This window comes from Abrus precatorius, unplaced genomic scaffold (genome assembly GCF_003935025.1).
Source record: "Abrus precatorius isolate BTA unplaced genomic scaffold, Abrus_2018 Scaffold2, whole genome shotgun sequence".
NCBI lineage: Eukaryota > Viridiplantae > Streptophyta > Magnoliopsida > Fabales > Fabaceae > Abrus > Abrus precatorius.
The window spans coordinates 27,299,074-27,318,732 of NW_020874362.1; the positions used below are offsets into that span (position 1 = coordinate 27,299,074).

The 19,659-nt window shown below is 29.0% G+C and overlaps 3 protein-coding genes across 6 annotated transcripts; 2 read left to right on the plus strand and 1 right to left on the minus strand.

Moving 5' to 3' along the window:
* Positions 1-2,028: 2,028 nt before the first annotated feature.
* LOC113859292 (putative disease resistance protein At5g05400) lies at positions 2,029-4,390 on the plus strand. Its single transcript, XM_027492100.1, has one exon. It carries the CDS (start codon positions 2,156-2,158, stop codon positions 3,863-3,865), a length of 1,710 nt encoding a protein of 569 aa, XP_027347901.1. The 5' UTR covers positions 2,029-2,155; the 3' UTR covers positions 3,866-4,390.
* Positions 4,391-6,421: 2,031 nt separating this feature from the next.
* LOC113858741 (GABA transporter 1-like) lies at positions 6,422-10,440 on the plus strand. Of its 4 annotated transcripts, XM_027491483.1 has the most exons (8): positions 6,422-6,482; positions 6,563-6,688; positions 7,337-7,567; positions 8,439-8,536; positions 8,840-9,026; positions 9,109-9,239; positions 9,547-9,780; positions 10,058-10,440. In XM_027491483.1, exons 2-8 carry the CDS (start codon positions 6,571-6,573, stop codon positions 10,436-10,438), a joined length of 1,380 nt encoding a protein of 459 aa, XP_027347284.1. In that variant the 5' UTR covers positions 6,422-6,482; positions 6,563-6,570; the 3' UTR covers positions 10,439-10,440. The 4 variants fall into 4 exon arrangements, with proteins under 4 accessions (XP_027347284.1, XP_027347286.1, XP_027347283.1 ...); XM_027491482.1 differs by lacking the exon at positions 6,422-6,482 and having other exon boundaries at positions 6,527-6,688; XM_027491484.1 differs by lacking the exon at positions 6,422-6,482 and having other exon boundaries at positions 6,527-6,688; positions 8,879-9,026.
* A 3,596-nt stretch (positions 10,441-14,036) lies between these two features.
* Positions 14,037-18,574, minus strand: LOC113859742 (AT-hook motif nuclear-localized protein 7-like). The gene is made up of 5 exons (XM_027492440.1): positions 18,196-18,574; positions 16,595-16,662; positions 16,356-16,487; positions 15,198-15,362; positions 14,037-14,411 (listed from the first exon to the last, which is right to left on the minus strand). The coding sequence occupies exons 1-5, from the start codon at positions 18,572-18,574 to the stop codon at positions 14,037-14,039; spliced, it is 1,119 nt and encodes a 372-aa protein (XP_027348241.1).
* Between the last annotated feature and the right edge of the window lie 1,085 nt (positions 18,575-19,659).

Below are 19,659 nucleotides of genomic sequence, written 5' to 3' on the forward strand. Positions count from 1 at the left end.
ATAATTCTACCTATCTTCTTGCATTGATCATTATAATCTCGAGCATCTCTCTTCAAAAATCGTAAACTTAGAAACGTGACAAAAACTTTTAAGACAAAGGTTTGCTATGGGGACCTTTTAAAAACGAAAGCTATCCCACCATGCAACTGGGTCCAATTTATCTCTACGTGATCCACAGTATATTCTTCTCCCAAGGATGCCTCAAGTGGCCACCACGAACATAGCTGGCTCTGTGAGAACTTGTCTGCCTCCACTTTCACGTTCATATCTTGTTGGAAAAGTTCCAACCCTTCATTATGATTTCAATGACCAACTTTGTTAAATACTTTGCAACATTGCCAACAATTATCCGACCTTTCCCTTTACTATCATACATTGTTAGATTGTCACATCAACCCTTGTTTGATTTGTTAACATTTAACAATACAGCAATAAAAACAAATGATAATTTTTATAGATTAGTAAGAGTATGTAATAAAGTTGTAGGGAGGTATTAGTTACTGTGTAATACAAATTAGGTAACATTCTATTATAATTTGGATTCAGTAAAATGATAATGACTGTTAGTAGTCAAATAAATAATAATATGTTCTATTTGATAATAGAGAATATTAGTGGTAGTGGCAGGGCACTATTGATCTTCATATACAAGAGAGGTTGAGCGACATACACTTGGTATTTTCCTCATTTTTGTTTTTTTAGTTGAAATTTATCATTAATTTTGAAATTAGATTTAAATAGTTATAGATTCACGTTTATTTTAATATTATTAGTTAATTTTTTTACTCTAAATTCACTCATTTTCTAATGTGTTTTCAAATACACTATCATTCTGTGTTTTATTTTTGGTCAACAAGTTTTTGAGATGTTTTGCGTTAATCCAGATGATTCATCATACAAGTCCAAGCCCATGTTCTTGCCCACGAGGTCCTTTTGTCATTGTCGATTGCCAAACAAGCGCCAATGTTTGGCTTGTGGTTCATTGGGCCTGGCTCGTTTGTATATTTTATCTTTGAGAAAGGTTATAATCTTCTTGACCAAATATGGGTTTGTATCTTTGTTTTTTTTCAGTTCCTCTCACATTAGTTGACCAATAAAAGAAGTTCCTCTCACATCAGTTAAACTAATCTAATGACTTTATGAAGAAAAAAAAAAAAAGGCCCATTGACTTTGACTGGTGAGAAAGGAAAGACTTTGACCAAACCAAAAAATTTAATATATGGATCAGTTCCTAGTAACATCAATTCTTTCCCATAAATGATTTAGACACAAAGCAAAATCAACCAAAATATCTTGTACTTTCTGGTTGCTAGTCATTCCCCGGAAGAGTAGAGGGATCTCCATTGCCCGTGCTACTGCCTCCAACCTCTTAGAGTAAGTGGAAATTCCATTCACTTTTCATCTTTATATTCCGTACCATTTTCACGTGAAATATCTTCCTTTTATCCACACTTCCTACTGAATTATGGTCTGCTAGCAAATTTGTTTGTGCTTCACATAACGCCCAAGTTAGATCTGTGATGATAATGAGGGTGTTTAACAATTTAATTAATATAGAAAGCAGATTAAAATGATAGAAAAAGTAAACAACCAAACCCGTTTAGCCTTGCCTTCTAGGGCGTAGAAATTGATTTTGCTTTACTACAATGCTAGAGATACCGCAAGCTTTCTTTTCTTTTCCATCAATATGCATACTGGTCCAGAAATATACTTAATTTTCTCTAATTTGGACCTATTTTCTGTTAAAGTTGTATCCGTCTCACGTTATGATCATTTTCAATTGTCATATATATATTCTGTTCCATTTTTTTATGAAGATTTGTCTAGATCAAATTAAAACTGAAGGCATAATTCCCTTGGATTTATATGAAAATTCGTTTCATATACATTGTAGTTCATTTTGATTTGTTGTGCAAAAATTACAACCAGATCGTGTTTCATGGTCACAAGAACGAAACATGATTAGATAATTTTTTTCTATCCAATAAAATTGTCCTATGTATTTCTCTTATGTAATATCAGTATATGGTATAACATATTGTTGTCTATTTGATTGTCTTGACATGCATTAAAGATAGTATAAGGTAAGAGTTTATTCTATTTTTATCTTATCATATCATTTTTTAACTCTCATATTCTAATCCTTTATATTATCATGATTACCAAATGGAACGTAAGTGTTGGGATGATTGTCTTTCAGGTTACATTTGTTTACATGGCAGACGGACCCCCATCCCCAGAGACAGTGTGTTGCTGGGATGTCTATAGACTTGTTTCTTCAGAGGACCAATTTCGGACTATTGTTTCCATGGACGCTAGTCGTGTCAAGAAACTAAAGAAGAAGCTGATTTCAAGACGAGATCATTTGAGGCAAAGAGTTGAAGAGATTAATGGAAGAGAAAGGGTCAGTGATGAAGTTTGGGAGTGGCTAAAAGACGTGGAGAAACTCCTACAAAAGGTGGAGGATCTAGAAACAGACACATTAACTCATAGCAATTGTTGTTTCCTTTGCACTGTGCCTAAGGTAAAGGTTCCTAAGTCTGCCAGAGAGAGGCGTATGACATGGTGGAATTATAACAAAATGCTTAAGGAAATGAAGTTGAATGACGAGCGTAAATTTGAGTCAATTTTCACACCAATTCCTAGTTTGGAGCACTTTGCTTCGAGAGATTTTATGTGTTTTGAGTCCACAAAAGAAGCTTCAGATCAACTTTTGGAGGCACTGAATGATGGTAGTAGCTATATGATTGGATTGTATGGGAAGCGAGGTTCGGGTAAAACAACATTGGTGAAAGCAATGGGAGTGAAATCGAAGTATTTAAGGATTTTTGATGTAGTTTTGTTTGCAACCGTTTCAAAAAATCCATATGTTAGGATGATTCAAAATGAAATTGCTGAACCATTGAATCTAAGATTTGAGAGAGATGCTGAAGTAGGAAGAGCAAAAACAATATATTCTACATTGGAAAGTATTGGTAAGGTTCTTGTGATATTGGATGATGTTAGGGAAAAGCTTGAACTAGAGAATATAGGTATTAATCCTTGTAATGCTAATAAGTGCAAGGTACTTTTGACCACACGTCATAGACAAGAATGTGCCTTGATGAATTGTCAAAGGGTGATTAATTTGGGTCCCTTATCTAAGGAGGAAACTTGGACATTGCTCAAAAAGCATTCAAGCATAGATGATGATGAGTCATCATCTGACCTAGAAAACGTGGCACGTGAAGTTGCTAATGAATGTAAAGGGTTACCTGGTGCAATTAAAGATGTAGTGTATTGTTTAAAAAGTAAATCCATTGAGGAGTGGAGAGCATTATTAGATAGCATGAGACATTCAATAGCAAGGAACCAAATTTTTCTTAGTTTTAGAGGAGAAGATACTCGTTACTCTTTTACAGGTTCTCTTTACCATGCTTTGTGTTATGGAGGGTTCAAGACTTTCATGGATGAAGAATTGAGGAGTGGAGACCAAATTTCACTAACTATTCTTAAAGCAATTGAGGAATCAAGGCTTTCAATTATTGTTTTATCTGAAAACTACGCAGATTCCTCTTGGTGCCTTGATGAACTTGTCAAGATCCTCGAGTGCATGAAGATGTATAATCAAATGGTTTGGCCAATCTTTTACAAAGTGGAACCCTCGGACATAAGGATTCAGAAAAATAGTTATGGTAAAGCCTTGGATAAACATGTTAAAAGATATGGAAATGATTCTCAGAAAATACAGAAATGGAGATCAGCTTTGTTTGAAATTGCTAACTTGTCAGGAAAGACTTTCAAAACTGGGTATGTAGTATGCTTTCAAATAATTATATTTTTATTAGACGTGTTATTATGTTGTTCAAGTTTTGGTCAGGCTTAATTTTATATGCTTTTTTAAACTAAATTATGACTAATAGGAATAAGACAAGAAATATGTGCATAAAAAAATCAATCATAATATTTTCATATTTGCTTTTTAGCATATTACTTGTTACATCTCCATTTTTTCTCTACTTTGTATTTTGCTCTTTCTTATGTCTATTTCACATTTAGTAAGGGATGGTGACAATATTGTTATAAATAAATTGAAGACCTTGTATTTTTGCAGGTACGAATATGAATATAAATTTATCCAAAAGATCGTAGAAGATGCCAATAATATCAAAAGTCACTTGCATATACAAATGACAGATGTGGATTAGAAGGATCTCTCTTGTAGACAGCAGTAAGCGTCACACCAATTAATGTTGTAATGTGAAGGGAAATTGTTCTTAGACATAATAATAGTTACTCGTAAATAACAAATTAGTTGGGGAAGAGTCTTTTGAAGGGAATGTGAGCTCGTTTTTAGAATAACCAATTAATAATAGGATAAATATTAGTGTATACTTCAATTTTTAAGCATATCAGGTGGAAAGAAGTGAAAAGATAAAAATTTAAAGAACAAAATAAGAAATATAATCAGTGATCTGGTAATTAAAAAACAAAGAGAGAAAATTCAAAATAAGAGAATTTTTTTAAAAAATATCTATTTGTTTGTTTAGACGAGTACAAAATAATAATTAAATTATATTAAAAATAATTATAAAAATTTTAAATAAAATCAAAAAAATTATTTTAAAATTTATATAAATATTAAATAAAAACAAAAAATTCCCACCTCTCTTCCCTCTAAGTTTCTAGGCTTTGTTGGTCCGTCTTTCTAAATATTTCTCTTTTTCCTCTTTCTTATTTTCATCCAAATACCTAAACTTATTTAGTTCCTCCTTATTATTTATAAAAATGTGTTTAAATTAATATAAATTTCTAAAATTAATTTTTGTAAAAGTAAATTCAAAGTAATATAATTTCTATTTAAATAGTTGTTTTGGCAAATATGATTATTTATATATACTCGTAATTGCTTTTGGGTGTAAAATTGACAAATTAGACTTTTTTAGGGTTATGTATAATTATTTATGTAGACTTGTGCTATAACAATCTATTTTTGATGTATTCATTAAAAAAAAATTAAATATGTATGCAAAAAAATAATTTATATTAATTGAATAAAAAAATAAAATACATGCACAATATTTTAACTTTTGCAAGAGAACAGATACAAGCTGGTTCAGGGGACATGTTAATGTTATTCTATAAAATATGTATTTCAAACTGGAATTTCTTGAAATTAAAGCATAACTTTTTCATGTTTGTAGGAGAGGTAAAATACAAGATAAATGAAATATACAGTTTATTTAAACACTTATTTATTTTTTTAAATAATAATTTGTTATAAATTGAATAATAAACCTTATTAAAAATAAATTATTTTAATAAATTATATTAAAAAATTATTAAAATAAGCTAAAATTTATAATTTTTTCCAGACAAATTCTAAATCCAAACTACTTGTAATAGCTTCTACTCACATGTGCATTAATTGGAATCGAATTACGTCAACTCAATCATTCAATACATTGCACTCGCATTAATTTTTTTTGAACGAGCATTAATTTCAAACTTAACAACGTGATTTTAAACTTACACTTTGCCATTGTGTGAGTTATAAATTTTAAAAGAAACAACTAAAGATTTATGCTCTGAGTTTCCTACAAAAACCATTGAACAATTATATCATCTCAATCATCAATAAGATGCAATAAACGATTAAATTTTCATTTATTTTGAACTGAGATTAAATTAATCTTAAATCATTAAACTTAATCAAGAAATATGTTCAAATTAATTTCATCTATAAATTTCACGTTAAAATGTGTAAGTAATAAAGTAATCACTATTATAAAAGTAACAAATAAGTCGTAATTATCTTCCACCCATTATTCAGATTTAATACATTGGAAGGGCGTGTGTGGAGTGCCTTGACATCTTTAGATTTTTATACGAGAAGTACATTAAATTAGTTCTTGAAAATATGTTAATTAAAGTATAACGTTCAAATATCAATATATTAAATTTTACAATATTTTTATTTTTAATAAAAATTTACTATACATAAGTTCTTACTATATATTTACCAATTATATGTAATACTCCTTTTATACATTTGCCAACATTTAATTAATACGACTCAAATCTAAAATATTGATTTAAATCTTTACTTACTTACGTATTCATTTTGACTATAAGGCGCAACATGTTGAATTTGTTTGCCGCCTCTATATGTGAAAACAAGAAACACCTATCATATGAAAACTCATACCAGCTTTTATCCATGGCGTGTTCAACTTAGAATATTATTTCTGCGGGTCTCCAATTTGGACTCCCACTTTATAAAGTCGTGAAAAGCAACGCTTTGTAAATCCTTGTCATATCCACTCCTAATTTTGCTTCGCTAATATCAACTTTGTACAGTGAGGTCAATTTGGTCACCTTATTCTCTTAATAAGGTTTTGATCATAACTCCAAGTTGCTAACTGTATAGTACACAAGGAGTCTATAAAGATAGCATCAACGAGATCCTCGATCAAATTGACTTTGCTTCATATGGTAAAAAGGTACTATTGGGTTCTTTTATAATGTTATTTTGGCTTCAATATTGATCACTCTACATACTCATTCTATGGACCTTTTGCAGGGGAGAGGATGGGTACTCTGCTTCCAACCTTATCCAATGAAACATCAGAGAATCCAAATGCTTTGCAACATATTCCAAATCAAAAAGATGTTGACGCAGGTGCTCTGTTTGTCCTCAAATCAAAAGGTACTTAAGTGTTTATTATAAATTATAAATTTTAATGATACAAATTTTAATGCAATTATAAGGTACTTATTAACTTTTTATTATTAATTTCTTATTGTGTGATTTAGACATTCATTAAAAAACCTGTATGGTATATCCTTCTTAAGCCTCCTCCTCCTCCTCCTTCTTCCATCTTTATCCTTCTTTTATGAAACTTTATAAGCCTATGATTTTTGTCCCTCTCTCTCTCCCTTGTGAGTTGACAGAAAGACAAGGAAATATAAGCATGGATGAAGGCTTTCATCAAAAAGCTGTGTATGCTCAAGGAATGAACTCGTTTCTTCTTGTTTCCAAACCTTCCACCAATACCACCATAAGCATTATAGAAAGGAATATGAGCACTACTACAGTGTACCTTTTTATGTCATGATATATAAGTGGTAATTTAGTGGGGCTTTCGTGGTTTTAATCAAAAGAATGATGTCATTGTTGAATGTTCTCCCTTCTGACTTCATTGAAAAGAAAAATTGATGCAATTTTGTCTGGCTTTGTTTCAATAATTGGAGCACATGTTATGGGTAGCAAGCAAGTTTTCAATATAAAAAACAAATTTGTATTGTTGACAGATTGGTTACCACCTATCATATTACATGTTGTTTTGAATGGTAGGTTCTTGGATGCATTGTGGTTACCACCTGACAACGTCAATAGTGGCACCACCACTGCTGAGTCTTCCTTATGCTTTCACCTTCCTTGGATGGACGGTTGGGATCTTCTGCTTAGTAATTGGAGCTCTTGTCACTTTCTATTCCTACAATTTAATATCTCGCGTTCTTGAACATCACGCTCAATTGGGTAATCGCCAGCTACGATTTAGGGACATGGCTCGCGATATTTTAGGTACTTTCGTTTGCCAATTATCGCATTGCATCCCTCAATAATATGTTAGTATTTCTTTAGTGCATGTTGTGAGCACTCTTCCACGTGAAAAATCAATAATTCCATGTCATTATAGTTTGTGGTTATAATTAACACACACAGACACACACTATCTATATATCTTTCCATTTACAAGATGAAACAAAAGATATATAGGCATTGGGCAGATATTTACGATAAACTAAAGTTTTTGAAAAATGCAAACTAAATTTTAGTGAAAATATTAATCTGTTAGATAAATAAATTATGCTCGTTTTATATTTAATAATTTAGGCTTAAACCTTATCAAACCTAACTTGTTTCTACAAGCAATAATAATGCCTTGCAACCAAATTAGGTTAAGTTTGATAGATTGACCAAATAATAACTTGGCAAAATGTGAAGGTTGAGCTAGGAATATCAAAAATTAGAATAATTCATGTTGACATACGTTGAATGCTAATTAACGCTAGAGTCCATGGGTGCCATTGATACTGTTTGTTCAAAGTAGACTTTGTATATGGGAAACCCAAATACGACTGTGATAGAATTTGATAGAAGGATTACAACCATACATAACATAACATATAAACTGTTATATATTTGTATTTTAAGATAGAACAAAATTATACCTAAGAATAAAAAACATATATTTTAATTTCAAAGAAAAGATAAAAGCAAGAGGAACAAAATATATTTTTTGTTCTCTATATCCCCCTTCTTCTTTTTTTGGTGAATTGTTCTATATATCCATTCACCAAACATTTTAGATGTAAACCTTTTAGTTTTGTAACCTCTAGGCCCATATCATGTGGGCCAGTTCAAGCTTACAGCTAATGTAAATCTTTGGCAGGTCCACGATGGGGTCGCTATTTTGTGGGGCCAATTCAATTCGCTGTCTGCTACGGAGCTGTAGTGGCTTGTACCCTTTTGGGAGGACAATGCATGAAGGTTATCTTCAAACCTTCCTTGACCAAAAATAAAATATTCAAATTGACCAAAAAATGTTCATCAAATATAGTTTACCAAAAATAAAAATTGTTCATTTTATCATAATTTTAATCAATTTAATTTTTTAAACAATCCAACAGTATCAACACCTGTTTAATAATTTTCATTTTAATACTTGGTTGTTTAATCAAATATTATAACTCTAAACTCATTGTTTGTTAACACTAAGGACTTTAGAAAAATCAAATTGACCTCCAAGATGTTCATACCCTTCTATGTTTTTTCTAACTGAATTAAATGCAGGCAATTTACCTGCTGTCAAACCCAAATGGGACCATGAAGCTTTACGAGTTTGTAATCATATTTGGATGCTTCATGCTGATTTTGGCTCAAACCCCATCTTTCCATTCATTGAGACACATTAATCTAGTGTCTTTGGTTCTGTCCTTAGCCTATAGTGCCTGTGCTACTGTTGGTTCCATATACATTGGTAATTTGCTCAGTCTTCTTTCCCACTTTGGTAACTCAGCAATTTCAGTTTATGTTTATGAATTTGCACTTTATTACTTCAGGAGACTCATCAAAAGGACCAGAAAAGGATTATTCGTTGAAAGGTAATTCAGTGAATCGCTTATTTGGAGTCTTCAATGCCGTTGCCATCATTGCCACCACTTATGGAAATGGAATAATACCAGAAATTCAGGTCTGAAGCAGCTCAACTTCCCTCTCATTTCGTTCACTTAATGCACAAAGCATTAACTTATTCTTTGTAATTAAAAATAAATCATTTTTAATATGCTTAGTTAAATAGCTAGTCCTTACAAAAATTGCACAATTTAAATTTAATTTTTATAAATATTTTATTTAAAAGTTAACATTTGATGAAACATTTTATATATTTTTTTAAACATATTATATATAAGTTTTTATCTACATCATTCGATACACGTTAGAAAATTTGTAAAAAATAATTTACTTGTTTAGTGCTTAATTTAATTACCTTCTTGCAGGCAACATTAGCACCACCCGTGAAAGGGAAAATGTTCAAGGGACTATGTGTTTGTTATGCTGTACTTATTTTAACTTTCTTTAGCGTATCTGTGTCTGGTTACTGGGCATTTGGCAACGAATCTGAAAGCCTCATCTTAAGCAACTTCGTGGATAATGGGAAGCCTCTAGTCCCCAGGTGGTTTATCTATATGACCAACATTTTCACTATAGCACAATTATCAGCAGTTGGTGTGGTAAGTAATACACTTAACATTCACATCACCACCACCTGATCTCAGAATCAGTGATTCTTGGATTTAGTTTATTTTCAAAAAATAGTTATTTAAGATAGTAATAGTAATTTCATGTTTAAATTTTCAATATATGTAATCTCATCATAATAGTCAAGATTAAAATATAGTAAAATTAATCTATTTACTCTTCTCACTCACGTTCCTGTTAGACAAACATCAAATATATCCTTCGTAATCAATAAAGAAAAGTTGAGTCAACCATTGAATTTGAAAGCAGGTTTATTTGCAACCTACAAATGAAGTGCTAGAGCAAACTTTTGGAGACCCAGAAAGCCCAGAATTTTCGAAGCGAAATATAATCCCGAGAGTGATTTCACGGTCATTAGCTATGACTGTTGCAACCATTGTAGCAGCCATGCTTCCATTTTTTGGAGACATAAACTCGCTTATGGGAGCGTTCGGTTTTATCCCACTTGACTTTATTCTGCCGGTGGTTTTCTACAATTTGACATTTAAGCCATCTAAGCGAAGCCTAATTTTCTGGTTGAATGTGACCATTGCTGTGGTTTTCTCCGCATTTGGAGCTATAGCATCCATTGCAGCAGTTAGACAGATAGTTCTTGATGCCAAAAATTACCGATTATTTGCAAATGTATGACATAAGCCGTGTGATGAATTTTAGAATTGGTTGTTCTATATTTTAATTTCATAGTTCATATCATTTTTCCCCAATAATGTTGTATATTATACTATTTATGATCTTGTCTATATAGAAAAAACAAGTATGAATTTTTTTATTTAAAGTATAAAAGATAAAAGCTCATTTTTAAATATATAAATTATTAAATTTTTTATACCTTTATTTATTATTAAAAATTAATATTAACGATATAATCATTATTTATTTATATTAATAAATAAATATTTTATTTTATTTAAATGACACAATTTATGAAATATAATATAAATTTATGATATATAATGGTATTTTATTAATCTTAAATAATCAATCTTTATTTCTTATAAATATGACTATAAATTTTTTTTATACAACTAATGTTTTACATATTTTATTATAAACTTTAAATATTTTTATTTTGTAAGAAAATCTTAAATGTTTTTCTACTGCTTGTTATATTTTGACTTAATTATATTTTTTGGTTTCTGTAATTTAATTTATGTGTGATTTTAATTTTTATAATTTTAACTGCTTGAATTTTTTTTTTAATTATTAATTATTTAAATTAAATTGGTTATATTAAAATATCATCTAATAATTAACAACAATAAATTACTTATAATTATTTTTTTATATGAATTAGTGAAATATATATTATTTAAATAAAAATAGTAACTATAATATTAAAAATATTCATTTTTTATTAAATAATGTACAGATTTTTTAAAAATATGTATAAATTAATAATATATTACATTTTTATTATATTTTTAATTATTTAATAAAATTTTGTGGTGAATTTTAATTTAAATAATTGAACAATAATAATAACATTAATGTGAAACTTTAAAAATAAAAAAATAACATGTTAGTAAAAATATAGAGACTAACTATACAATTATAAATAATTAAATTATTGTAATCTTATTAAAAAGTTCTAAAAAGTTGTCTAACCAATTGTCCGTTACGAGCTTCTTTAAAGTACAGAAAGGCGTGAAGTGAGAAAATAGAGTTTTATCTGCTGAATTGATTAAAATATAAATATAATTAACTTAAAATCATGTACTCTTTCACTTTACACATTTTTTCATTTTAAAGAAGTTTGGATCCTAGTAGGCATTGAAAAAAAAAAGTTTTATTAAATGTCGCGTAGCAACTTAATACGAATAGATTATTATTAATTTTTCTTTTCTTTTTATGTCTAAAAAAATTAAATGTGCTCACTTTACGTAAAAAATTTTAAATAAACAAATTTTAAATGAGTTATTTAAATATATTATTATATGACAGTAAAAAAGAGCTTGTTTACCTTGCTATTGAAAAGGTAATTTTCATAATTTTAACCCAAAAAAAATGATTGAAAATAATTTAATACATATCTTTTTTTTGTCGTGTACATATCTTAAGTTTAAAATTATTTTTATTAAACTTCAAAATAACTGGGCCTAAAACTAGAAGGGGTTCGGGTAACTTGACTCGTTTTTAAAATAAAAAAGTTAAGTAGTTAAGTTGGGTTGAGTTTTAAAATATATATGAAATACTCGTCATAATTTTACATGTTTAAAAATAATAAAAATATATATTTATATATTAGTCTTATGAAATACTCATCATAATTTTATATGAATTTATTTTTCAAAATATTGTTAGTAAATTTTTTTTATATTGTTAACCAATTATATTATACTATAACTATAATATTTTTAATTATTATAAAAATTAAAAATTATTACTGATTTAAAATCATAATTTAGATGATAATATAAAACATTTTTACATTGGCGTAAATTTAAATTAATTTTTTTATGTAATCCAGTAACTTAATGAAAGGATTTCATAAAAATTGTTGGAAGTAAAACATTTTTAATTTATAGTTTTATATTGATAATCATTTATAATGGCACAAATATTTGATAAATACATCAGTTAAAATGCTAATAAATAGTGTTTGTCTTAAGTTTTTATTTTCAATCAAAATCAACCCAAGATTAGAGAGATATCCTTAATCTAAAATGTAAATTAAAGACTTCGTGCAAAATGAATAAGTAGAAAAAATAAAAAATAAACTCGTTTTTATAAATAAAATATTTTTTAAAATAATAAAATATTAAATGTCATTTAAATTTTTTTAAGTTATCTATAAATTTTATGTGTAAAATCAATAATTTTTAAATTAAAAATTTTACATTAACTCAATCTATTAAATTTTATAGTTGTTTTTGTTTTTTGTGTGCAGCGCCTTAAAAGTATGTGACTCATTTTAACTCATTTACTCAAGAAAAATAAGTCGATTAATGTTGTGAAGGTTATTTATTGGTGAGAAGAGAAAATAAATTTAAAAATACTATAATTTTATTATTTGAATGGATAAAATAAAGATGAAGACAAAATATTTTTTATTTGGATGAATGAAAAAAAATTAAGATGATAATAAATTTCATGTAAAGATATTTTACATGTTACAATATTTATTATATTATTTTTATATAAAATATAATTTTTCTATTATGATATATTTTAAAGTTGTGTCCAAACAAAACTAAAAGAAAAAAGGTAAAATGGAAAGTGTAGCTTTTGATCTCGATTCACGCAAGTTTTCAGGCAAACGAGCAAAGAAAATAATGAAGGTGGATCCCACAACACGTTTTTTTTCTTTCAGTTTATAAAACGACAAACCATTCAATCGAAGAAAGTTAACTTTTTCGATCCGGTTTTAGTCGAGGCTAATTCCTTCCATTCATTTTCGATCAAAACAAACAGAGTGTTAGTATTTGATTGATCATATACTACAACCACTTCTTCTTACCGTCAGACACACATTTTAATGTAAAATCTATGATGAAGATTAATTTGAATACTCATTTTAATTACATTTAACGACTTATAATTAATTTTATCAAGGCAACCTTGCAAGGCACTGGAGAATAATACATAAATATCCATTTGCATGCTACTCGGTCTTTTACAAATCAAACAAATACTTGTATTCTCACTTGCATGCTATTTGATACTTCAGGTTTTCTACCCAAGCTTAAAGAACAAACATGAGTATTTGGTTTTTCTCTGTTGTTCAACAATTCATCTAACGGGTTTCACGAATGAGTTTATTCCACTATGATATGGCCATATATGGCACACTAAAATAATACAATGTTAGTAGTTGAAAATTAATTATATCAAATAACCATCCCACAAAGTTGGTAAATGACTAAATATAGACATTTCTCTAAAAACAAGTCCTAAGTAATATTGCCAATCGCTTTACTATCAGGTGTTCACGCCACGGCCTACCTAACAAACATAATACTTATTTATGAAACAAAGCATGAAATAACAGCTGAATGTATCATATAGATATAGTCAAAAGGAAAAATAAAATTACAGCACCTGCAGTTGTCCCTTTTCAGTTACTGTGATCACTAACAAGTTCAGAATTCACCACCACATATGAGAACTAGAGGAATTTTTTTTTTAATAAAGCTAGACACTATAAAAAGTTAACCTCTATCATGAGCAAGAAAAAATAAATTTGTTCTCTACAACTGAAAGCATATGAAAGAGGCTCATGTTGATAACTTCACATCTTTGTGACACTTGCATCAGTATCAGCAGAAGTTCCTTTGTCTGTGATAGGTTGATGGATGTGACATTCCAAGTCAACACCATTAACAGAGGCAGAGTGCATGTTGTCATCAGCAGGAATAACATTATCAGCCACTTCATTAGTTGTTGCAGAATTGACATTTTCAACTATGTCATTAGTTGTTTCTGTTGGACCATGTTCTGATTTTGGTGAAGGGCTACTCTGGACACCTTCCATCAACTTCTGAACCTTTGGGGGATCCCTTTCTAAATCTGGAATGTCTGGCATGTTGGGAGCATTGGAAGATTCAGGTAAGAGTCTTTTCTTGATTTGATTGCTTATGTTTTGCTTGAAAGTGGCCATGACAAGCTGATGAATAGAAAGAGAGACTTATAGTAAGTTATTCAATGGTTTTCAATGCAACATTGCAACACAACAATCAATTACAAATAAAGGAAAATATTATTCAGTATTCTTAAGACGTTGGTTAAGGAATCAAATTGCGATTCTCTCATAAATTTTAATAAAAATTTTCAATTTATTAATTTTTTAACCAATGTCTTTAGAATACTAATTAACAAGTTAACATGACCAATAAATAAAATATATTACATAAAAAAATTCAACTTCCTGGTCAACTAAAAAGCACGGAAATAATTGTCATTATGTTTGAGCAACAGTAACTTACTGCAAGTAGACATTTAATTATACTCCTATAGAGTAAAGAATCTTTCAGTATAAGGATGGGATGACAATAAGTATAATTTGATCTATGCATGTCAATATGGATTTTTTTTTCTAAATGTGAAGGATCTTCAAGTACTTCCTGAAAGACAAACCCTGTGGGTTCTCCAATGTCCCATGAAGGCTATCAATCATCAAAAGTTACATCCAATTCCAAAAATGAGTACAATGGCTTCACAATAGTTCATCTAGCTTTCACACAGGGTTTATCGCCATCCAAATAGCAAATATATCTTTCATATGCATTATATGTGCCAGTATATGTACAACATAACTATTATGATATTTAACTCGTGAGTAATTCATTTGAATCATCTTTCAAATTTGTTTTGAAAACAACTAGTGCCTCAATAATGTGTAATGAAATTGCTTCGGTGGAACCAAAAGATCAATAATTTGAAATTTTCTTACTTGAATAGGGCCAGCAGCTATCAATGAGCTCTCAATGCAACCTCCAAAAACCCTCCCATCAGGTTTAGCCAGTAAAACACTTAATGTGCCATTTGTACGATGTGCACCACTAGCGCCACTAGTGTGGGTAAATGATCCAGATAAAGATAATATCTCAAAGAGGCCCTATATGTAGCAAAATTAATTAAAAAAAAAAACCTAAGTAGAAACATGGAAAAGAGGTGAGAGAGCTGATCCATACATAACATGCAAAATTTTAGGTGGCTTCAAATTTGCACCTTCATTAGTGAAATAACAAGACACAAAAAACTAATAAATAAGAACATTCCTTGTGCCGAGAGACGGGGGCCAGAAAGTGTCTAGATTCAAGACCCAACGTGTTAGGTTAATATATACAATCGGTATAATGAAGAAGGCAAAACAAAAACAAAACCAATAATCAAACCTTTTTTTAATTTATAAAATGAAATAAAAACAAAGAGAAATTTTTTAAAAATAAGTTATTTATATCTTAATCTGATTTATAGCATTATTTAAAATTGTGTATTAAAAAATAACAATATGAAGATTTTATGTCCAAAATTTTTTAAAATCAAATATTATTTTATTCAAAATTGTTTCTTCAACTAATGTTCAATCCTGTGTCAAATAAAATTAAGAAATTTTAAAATCTGGAAAAAAATTATACTTTTTTAACTTAACCCCATTTTTTATAATTATTTAAAATTGTGTATAGAAAATATCAATGTTTCTATTTAATTCAGGAAAACAATATTTTTTTAGATTTAGGTGATAGGTGTGAAAATAATAGTACATTAAATATTAAAAATAAACTAAAAGTGTTTTTGATTTTTTTAAAAATATATGTTTTAATTATTTTATTTTATTTTTAGCTTGGGGTGGGATTAAAAACAAATTATTTAGCTTAAATCTAAGGAATAATAGAGAAAAAAGTAAAGAAAGATTAATCCTAAAATAACTACTTTTAAATACTAAAACAATTACAATATTAGTATTTTATATTCAATAACAACACTCATGTAGCAAACCACAAATCATGTTGTAAAACATGTGAAAATAAATTAAAATAAAGACAATATCTATGCGTAACAAGAGTAATAATGCTAGTCACATACAAGATTGTTTGTACAAGTGTACCTCATATCTCAGAAAGCCACCAGAAACACAAGATTGGCGAATGATCACACTTGAAACAACACCAGTAGCAGAAAGTATGCAAGCTGCCCGTGGACCTCTTTGGAAAAATGATATTATCTTACTTACCACATCCTGAAAAGCATATAATTCACCTTTAATAGATCATAGAAATACAACACTGGCTTGTAAAACTAAGACAAATATGAAATTGAACGAGTTCTTTAAGGGTCTCATGTTACCTCCCCAGTGCTCACAGTCAACACATGAGGTGTGAAGCTTCCCCCAGCTGTTTCTGCAATATACCCACCTGCAAAAAAATAAGCATACAATGGTAACTTAAAGGCACATTGACAGTGGAGGCATTGCTTAAGCAGGTAAATCTAAATTGTATATTTTAGTTTCTCAGCTCCATCCCACTAGAAGCCTTTGAAATTTGGTATGTTCCCACTATAAAACAACAACATTAGAATGTGCCAAAGCATAACATTAAAGTTATCTTTTATGTTTGGTACATTTGAAAAATTAAAACAATTCCCAAAAGAGATTAAAAAACAGTACATTTGTTATTCCCTAAAAATAGTGAAAATAAAGAAAATGAAACAAACTATAGTATTTCATTTCATTTTGTCCACACATCAAATATGCTATTTGAGAAATTAAATACTGTTTTGAGTTGCTTGTAGCCGAATTTAACATTTTTTTTTTTGGTTGTTTTTTACTTTTAGAGCATAAGTTAAGACTAATTGTATATAAGTAAAAACTTGGATACCACATATCGAAAAAGTGTATAAAAATTTGATTAAGATAATTTAGATATATAGAAAGAAAGTTACTAAAAACATATATAATAAAAGTTGATTATATATTTTTTAGTCGTATAAAAACCATAAAAGAAGGCTTTAAAAGTACCTTAAAAAACTATCAAAGAATATCTTATTATAAATATTATTTTTAAAAATTTAATTTTTAGCCAAATATAAATCATAGTAACCGACTTCAATTGTAAGAATGAAACTTAATTTTTGTTATAGAATTTATGCTGATATGCGGCATATTTTATTATAAACTTTAAATGTTTTTTGCGTTACATGTGCATATTTAATTTGAATTGTCATCACATTATTTAAAAGTCATATAAATTTATTTATTTAACCAATAGTCAGTTTGTATTGGACCACCAATAGGCATTTAATAAACGCTTTATTAATCGTGAGGTGGCAACATAATATCAATAAACAATTAACTTTTTTTTTCATTTTATGTCTTGAAAAACTAAATGCGTTTCTTTTATAACATAAAATTAAAATAAATAATTAAGCAAATTATTACGTGGCAATGACTAATGGCGTGTTTGGAAGACTCTAGAATCGATTCCTTTAAAATTGAAAATTTATCAGTCATTCAATTTGTTTGGAAAATCATACAACTTTTGTCTGTTGTTTTTTTGTTACCAAAAAGATTTTGACCTGAGAAAATGGGAAAACAAACAAGTTGGAAGTTGTCACTCCATTGCTGAGTTAGTACTTTTGATACTTCTTCCCCACAAATGCCTAAAACTAGAGAGGAATGGTCAAGAATAAGAATGAGTTTGAGAATTTTTTTGTACTAATCTCATTCTTAGTATTTATCTTGACATTTCATTTTCAATCAAAAATTAACTCAACGTTTAGAGAGAAAACCTTTATCCAAGAAAAAAAAAATATAGACTAAGAGCATGTGAATTAAAAAAAAAAGTTCAGTTGAAATATTGAAATGAGGAAATTAAAGGTTAAAACTAAAATTTATCATCTTTATAAACAAATTCATGCAAACACAAAATAATGAACACGAGAAAGCTCACCAATGGCAGCCAGAATCTGCAGTTTTCCAGAACCACGAGGACGTCCCCTACTTCGCTTGACCGTGCTTTCAATAGCATGATCGGGAAATCCTGACGGCGCCGACACCGGAGACATCATGTTTCCATTAACGTCATATTTTCGAGGTCTCCCTCTTCCTCTCTTCACCGCTTGTCCCGAATTTTCAGTCTCGGACTTCGGTACGGTTACAGTTAAAGCATAATCAACTCCAACAGCATTAACAACGCTGTTGTTGTTGTTGTCGGTGGCGGTGGTTGTGGTGTTGGTGTTGGTGTGTGCTTTGGTTTCAGTGGGGGGTGACTCGTTCTGGGTGGTGCTTAAAGTTAGAGAGTCATTAACCGTATGGTTCTGATCCTCCATGAAAAAGACACCCTTTGAGATTCTAGCTTATTTCCACAACAAAGGTTAATTTGCCTTTGAGAGAAGATTGAAGAAAAAAAAGAAGAAGAAGTTGGTATAATAATGGTGGAAGTGTTGGAACATGCAACACTATGCACAAGATGCCGGAAAAAACCCCGTCTTTTAGCTTATTTTCAGTAGGAACTGTTCTCAACTCTCTCTATGTAAGAAATTTGGATTTTCTGATTTCTTTATCAGAAATTGTGAAAATAACTCTTCACTTGTTGTGCTGTATATTTTTTTATATTATTACTATGTGGGTATATATGAAAATAGGGGATTGGGGACAGTTTCTTTTTGTTTGTTTCTATGCCATGAATACCCTTAGCTGATTTGAATTTTCAGATAAAAAAGGACAAAATGAAATTATTACTATTTATTATTATTTCATAGCGTTGTATCTGATTTTCCTATTATTTTGAATTAATATATCTGGCGAAAGATGGATTCTTGCGGATTATGAAAATTAAAATAGTTAAATATTCAATGATTTTATCTACGTGGCAATTAAAATTTTAATTGCAGTGATTTAAAAAATTAATGATTTATAATATTTTATCGGATTTTTTCCCGAATATTATTAACTGTGTGAAAATATTGATTAGTTTTTAATATGGTATTAATTTTTTATTTTTGGAAAATGTTTCTCTTTGTCTTAATTGTAAATTATAAATTATAGCAAAATGCGTCAAAATATTGGTAATGTAAACTTCACATGGTGTGTTATTTTAAACTGGGGTAAAAAAGAACATCCCTTAGCACTTCTTTTTTAATATAATAAATCTTCTTAAATAACAATAATGTTTTATAGTGAAAATCATTTTATTCTTTTTTGAGAAAATTCATGTGTGCTTGGGAGTTAAATAAAAAAAAAAGAGAGAGAGAAAATTTTTAATTAGTATTTATAATTTTTAAATAAAAACTAAAAATGATAGACTACTATATATTTAATTAGTTAATATTTTATTTATTTACTTAAAAATATTATATAACTCTTTAAATAAAAAAAATGTTTTTCTCTGTTCTCTTCTCCAAAGCTCAACTCT

Excerpts from the sequence above, each read along its gene's own strand:
- LOC113859292 (XM_027492100.1), top strand. The coding sequence starts at position 2,156 with ATGATTACCAAATGGAACGTAAGTGTTGGGATGATTGTCTTTCAGGTT.
- LOC113859742 (XM_027492440.1), bottom strand. The coding sequence starts at position 18,574 with ATGGAGGATCAGAACCATACGGTTAATGACTCTCTAACTTTAAGCACC. Across the intron at positions 16,663-18,195 it reads GCAGATTCTGGCTGCCATTG|GTGGGTATATTGCAGAAACA; the intron begins GTGAGCTTTCTC and ends ATTTTTTTGCAG. Across the intron at positions 16,488-16,594 it reads TGACTGTGAGCACTGGGGAG|GATGTGGTAAGTAAGATAAT; the intron begins GTAACATGAGAC and ends TATGCTTTTCAG.
- LOC113858741 (XM_027491483.1), top strand. The coding sequence starts at position 6,571 with ATGGGTACTCTGCTTCCAACCTTATCCAATGAAACATCAGAGAATCCA. Across the intron at positions 7,568-8,438 it reads CATGGCTCGCGATATTTTAG|GTCCACGATGGGGTCGCTAT; the intron begins GTACTTTCGTTT and ends AATCTTTGGCAG. Across the intron at positions 9,781-10,057 it reads AATTATCAGCAGTTGGTGTG|GTTTATTTGCAACCTACAAA; the intron begins GTAAGTAATACA and ends ATTTGAAAGCAG.